The sequence below is a fragment of the Panicum virgatum genome, chromosome 5N (genome assembly GCF_016808335.1).
Source record: "Panicum virgatum strain AP13 chromosome 5N, P.virgatum_v5, whole genome shotgun sequence".
NCBI classification, from domain to species: domain Eukaryota; kingdom Viridiplantae; phylum Streptophyta; class Magnoliopsida; order Poales; family Poaceae; genus Panicum; species Panicum virgatum.
In genome coordinates this window covers 54,229,661-54,235,660 of record NC_053149.1, presented here as the reverse complement: position 1 = coordinate 54,235,660, position 6,000 = coordinate 54,229,661, and the positions used below count along the sequence as shown (strand labels likewise).

Here is a 6,000-nt window from a genome sequence, read left to right as displayed (position 1 = left end):
GGACATAAGGACCGGTTGCGGTCCCTGATCGTGAAGCAAAAATGGAGCACTGGTGGAATGGAGCACTGGTGGAATGGATCACTAACAGGAATATCAAAGAGCATCAAGCGGGAAAAAGACATTAATACTGATCTACACCGCATGGAACATATGGAAGGAGCGAAACAGGAGAGTCTTCGAGGGATGCTCAAAACAGGAGAGTCTTCGAGGGATGCTCTGCGCCGCCGCAACGAGTCATCGCGCTAATCGAGGAAGAAATGAAAATAAGGAGTATTGCTTGCGTCGTGGCTGCGCCACCACCTGTTTCTCAATGATAGTTTTATTGCTTGAGTTTGAAATCATTAGTTATCTTGCAATATCGAACTATGTAATCACAAACTTGCTTTTCCTTCTTATATGACAGAGCAGTGCTCCTGCTATTTCTTTAAAAAAAAGTTTGGACACAAAAATCAAAAAAAAGTGATATAAATAAGTGGGTCATATATTAATAGTGGAGAGCTAAATCACTATTAGACTAAAAAATAAGTTGCAAAGATTCTTACACCCAACCACAGTCAAAATCATTACCCTTGCTCTGAGCAGTGTGCGACCGGTCGGCGTCCAACAACAGGCAAAATCATTACCCTTGCTCTGAGCAGTGCGCGACCGGGTCGGCGTCGTCCGTCAGTCACGGTCTGGCGACTCCAGGACAGGAGCTCAGCCCGTCGGCCGAGCCCGGCGCCGCGCCTCCCGTTTTTATCCGAAGAGGGGGGCGCACCAGGGGACCACAGCCCGCTGCTGCCTGCAACCGCCGCCGCTAGGCGAAGCGAATCTGCAACCGCCAAGCTAGCACTGTGTGGGCTGCATCGCGTCGCAGATGGCCGCGGCGCAACCCTCATCGTCCGCGCGGGCGCGCGCGCCGCTGCCGGCGGCGTCGGCGGCTCGCCCATTGCATCCCCTCGCCGGCCTGGAGGAGGGGGAAGCCGTGGCGGCCGCCGCCCACCCCGGCGCACACCGGGTGCGGCGCAGGGGGAGGAAGCAGAAGCAGGTGAGAGAGAGAAGCCTCTTGATTCCCTAGCACATCGAAACGCTGTCTGGTTCGGTTTCTCTTCGTTGTTTCTGCTCGTGCCCTCGCGGTGCTCATGTGCTGATCGCGCGGCGGCGCTGCAGCTCTGGCCCAAGACGGTGCTGCGGAAGTGGCTCAACATCAGGTCGCCGGAGTCCGACTTCAGCGCCGACGAGGGCGACACCACCGACGACGCCGACAGCGAGGTCGAGTACGAAGGTCAGCGATCCGCTCATCCCCAGCTCCAGGCCTCCCCTTTCCCTTCCTTGATCCTCCATTTCTCTCGCTTGCGCATGAACTGCTTACTTGCTTAGTTCGGTTTGCTAAATTGGCGTGCTCCCATAGTCCCATCATGGAGAAGCCAAATCGAAATTCCCTGTGCCGTCGTATGAATGAATTGAACAATGCTTCGTGTTTGATTCTGTTTCCCACTGTTCACACGTGGTGTTACAGTTTACCTGGTGTAATTACATCTTGCTTCGCAAGTTCGCATGATATGTTTGGAAAAGAACTGACCTGGGCTAATTGGTGAAAGCTACTTTTGCTTCCGGTCAATCAGGATGGCTCTTCTCCTGGTGCTTACTTGTCCGTGCATGATCGCTTCCACCGCAACGATCCGGTTTACTAGTTTGGTTTTTAGTGGGGGACGTCAAAGTTGGAAGTCGACTCCAAGGAATTGGAAAACGACTCAACTATTTACTCGTAGCAATTCTACGGTTGTTTCGTTCCTCGGGCTGTGTTCCTAAGCTTTCATTTTGCTTTGGTATATTCCTTCCTTCCTTAGAAATGAAACAAAAAAGGACGTCGAGATCAATGAACTAGTGGAATAAAATGTTATTCCTTGTGTTTTTCAAAACGATTAGATCTCCCACCCTGTTCCTAAGACAGCATATTCCGGCTTTTTCAATAAATTGTAAAAAATAATAATAAAGGAAATGGTGGTCTGAATCTGGTGGCACGAAATAGAGTTGCAGCACATGCTTGATTGCAAAAAACAGGTAACTTTTGGAAAGGGAAAACTGGAGTATGATACTTCTCTCTACTCCTTTTGCCGATGGTTTCAATCTTTTAAAGTTATTATTGATCGCTTTTAGCTAAACCTGCATTGTGTTAGATTTCCTCTCTTTTTAGTTGAGGTTTGGTGAAGGATCATTGTCTAATAGTTGCACATGTGGAACTTGAGCAGAGATGTGTGCCTGGGAACGCAAGTTACATGAAGAGAGGAGCAACCGTGGACTTGGTGCTGAAACTATTGGTAACATTCCTGGTGCTGACTAATAGTTTGGCTATTAGAGATATAATCTTTGGTTCATGCACAGGAGTTCTATCAAATAATGACCATATTAATAAGATTTCCATTTTCTTTTTTAAAAGGTCTTCCTTAGTTTTCTTCTCCCCTTACTGTCACATCATAGTATGTTAGATTGCTGATGCATGATGCACAAACAGAGTAATGCAGCTGGCAAACTAAGATACATGGCTAGTTTCTTCCATCACTAACTCTATAAATACCTCCAAAGCTCCTTTGAAACGTACGTGTTGGTGCTTAAAAAATAAAAAAGGTATAATTGTCTGAAAAGGCACATATACCTCTCATGTTCAATGACACTATATTTAACATATTGCAGGAAATCAACTAGGGCCGGTTCCATATGGGCTCCATAGAAGGCGCAAGTCAGAGACCCTCCGCGCGCAGTATATTGATGTCAGGGAACTAAGGCATGGATTCCTTAAATATTTTTGTACCCAACTGCTTCTTGATAGTTTTCAATTACTTGAATGGCTAGTAGTCGTTCCTTAGATATTGATCTTGCCGATCACAATTCACAATCATAAACCATAATATCATCTATTGAAGATTAAAAAAAACATTACTTTGATCAACTGTTCCTTGTGCCCTGATGTTCAGGATATGTGCGGGAACATGGAATGTTGCAGGCAGACTTCCACCTGATGACTTGGATATTCAAGAATGGTTAGATATGGAGGAACCAGCTGATATATATGTTCTTGGGTAAACAACCAACCCTCTCTGCTTATCTTGTTGATTACAAATCCACCAACCATTTAGCTGTCATGTCTTCTTTCATCTGCAAACGGTTTGTGCCATATGATAAAAAAAAGTGCTACTATTTTTATATGCTGTTCTCTAATAATATAACTGCTTTATTTAATTTAATAAGAGGATTCGATTTTCTTTCAGTTTTCAAGAAATTGTTCCATTAAATGCTGGGAATATATTTGGTGCTGAAGATAACCGTCCTATTGCAATGTGGGAGAACATTATTCGTGAAACTTTGAATAAGATCAGCCCAGATAAACCAAAATATAAATGCCACAGTGATCCTCCTTCTCCATCAAGGTTCAAGCCAGCTGATGATGCTTTCGTTATGGAAGATGAACTTATTGGTGAGTCTGATAGCGAAAGTGATGGGGAGGTGCATCCGTTAAATGACCAAGATTTGATTGCTTCTGTTGATGGCATTCATGGTAACAAATCTGAACACCCCACAGATGCACCTGAAACAATTTTACAAGATGATAAGTTCAGCAAGCTGCCTTCAATGGAGACTTCTGATAGATCCCATAACTTAAGTTTTAAAGAATCTAATTTGGAAGAGCAGATCTGTCAGAAGCTATTAACTAAAACACTCAGTCACTCAGAGAGGCTTGGAATGGTTTGGCCTGAACCACCATTGGATATGTTGGCACAGTGTCTTCCCGACAGCACAAAATCATTAGCTTCAGGGAGGGCATTACGAACATATTTGTCTTTCAAGTCAGTAAATGGAGACTCTGGTCCATTTCCAGAGGACAGTTTAGTTCCAGATTTAAACATTAACTATGAAGCAGTTAAAAGGAAAAAACCATATTTTGTAAGGATAATAAGCAAGCAGATGGTTGGAGTGTATCTATCAATCTGGGTACGAAGAAGCCTTCGGAAGCACATTCAGAGTCTGAAAGTATCAACTGTAGGAGTTGGTGCCATGGGCTACATTGGTAATAAGGCATGTTTCTATAAGCCACATCACTCTCAAATCCTTCTTTTATTCATATAACGAAACTCTGCTGGCGCAAAACTGATTTTGAAATGCATGCTTTTTTGAGAAAAATGTAAATATTAGGATATCCTAATGTAGTTGTCGTTCTTTTGTAGAATAACTTTGTTTTAGAAACCATTGTCTTCTAATCTTGCCAGTCTCGTATCACTCACATTTACTTTCTATCAGTACGCCAATGTTATATTTATAAAGAGCTGACCTCTTACTTTGGCGTGCTTCAGGGATCAATATCAGTAAGCATGTCCATATATCAAACACACTTTTGCTTTATATGTTGTCATCTGACCTCTGGAGAAAAAGAGGGAGATGAACTAAAAAGGAATGCTGATGTTCAAGAAATCCACCGAAGGACAGTATTTAATCCAGTTTCCAGAGTCAACATGCCTAAGACAATATATGACCACGAGTAAGTAATAGATTCTATGTTTATGTTGTGATTTATGGTTTACCTGATTACCTCTACATTTGGCAGTTCATCACCTACTTATTTTATTGTTAGTTCGAGTGAAACAACCATTGTATTCAGTCATTCTTGAATATTGGAAGCTTTTGGAACTTTCGGTTTCATTGAAGGGGTAATCGTTATAGTGTGGAAAAACAAGAGCATGTGGTCTAGGGTTGTGTACAAAAAGAAAATACTTTCTGTCCACTAGTCTAGTTCATGCTAGTCCCCCCCCCCCACCCCCCCAACACACAAACATGCTAGTTTGATTTGGTGAAATCTTAAACGTAGCAGGAGTCTAGTTTATTACATTTATGTACATCTAATCTGAGATTTGGTATTTCTTGAATACTTCAGAAGGATTGTGTGGCTTGGTGATTTCAACTATAGGATCAACTTATCATATGAGAAGACCCATGAACTCATCTCCTGGCAGGACTGGAATAAATTATTTGCTTTCGATCAGGTTAGCTTCTCCCAGCATATTGCGAAATGCCCCTGTTCTCATTAGTTGCAGCTCACCATTGCATTCTTTTTATGATAGCTGAAAGTAGAGCTGAAGAAGGGACATCCATTTGAAGAGTGGACCGAAGGGGCCATCAACTTTCCTCCGACATACAAATACAAGGTTAACTCAGGAAAGTACATAAGTGATGATCACAAATCTGGAAGGAGGACACCTGCATGGTATGCCAGTCTGATAAGTGCAATTGCATAAGTTCCTCCGTTTTCTGTTTCTTTTTTTAATGACGATTCAAATCGTTGGTTTTGCATGACACGTGCCTGGTCTCATGTTCTTCTTTCATTGATGAAAAAAAATCAGAATTGAGGTTATTTTTTTACAAAATCTCAAGTTAGCGGTGGCAGATACTAATAGCAATTTTGTTCTACTTTCGTAGGTGTGACCGAATTCTTTCCCATGGTAAGGGTATGAGGTTACTGTCATATAAGACAGTTGATCTCCGGCTATCGGATCACCGCCCTGTGACTGCTGTGTACATGGTAGATGTTGAGGTTTTCTCTTCAAAAAAGCTGCAGAGAGCTCTTACCTTCACCGATGCAGAGGTTGAGGAACAGCTCTCCTTCGAGGAAGATAGCACTTCTGGAATATACAACCTTGGACTATATTGAGGTCCAAAGTAATCTTGCACACACGCACAATAAAATTGATGTTTTTCTCAAGTATACGAGAAAAGATTGGCCCACGTTGCCTCTTGATCTGTCCAACCAGTGCCTCTCTATTTTTCAGAGACCAGCAGTTGGAACTTTGAAATAGGTAGTTCCACTTCCATGTACGTTTCCCCCATGATCTGACCATATTTCAAAATCAGTTGTCATGCATTTTGCCATTTTCTTTTCCTTCCCCCTCTTAGTGTTGTGCCTCAAATGTGGAAAAATAATTTCCTCTGTAACGGTCAAATGTTGGACAGTGTAAATTTCCTGCCGACTGA

At 42.9% G+C, this 6,000-nt stretch overlaps 1 protein-coding gene across 1 annotated transcript; it reads left to right on the top strand.

The window, feature by feature from the left end:
• The first annotated feature begins 629 nt into the window (after positions 1-629).
• LOC120675478 (type IV inositol polyphosphate 5-phosphatase 3-like) lies at positions 630-5,908 on the top strand. Its single transcript, XM_039956680.1, has 10 exons — positions 630-1,027; positions 1,150-1,264; positions 2,232-2,300; positions 2,674-2,764; positions 2,955-3,059; positions 3,249-4,053; positions 4,329-4,513; positions 4,907-5,015; positions 5,094-5,236; positions 5,449-5,908. The coding sequence occupies exons 1-10, from the start codon at positions 857-859 to the stop codon at positions 5,678-5,680; spliced, it is 2,025 nt and encodes a 674-aa protein (XP_039812614.1). The 5' UTR covers positions 630-856; the 3' UTR covers positions 5,681-5,908.
• Positions 5,909-6,000: the final 92 nt, after the last annotated feature.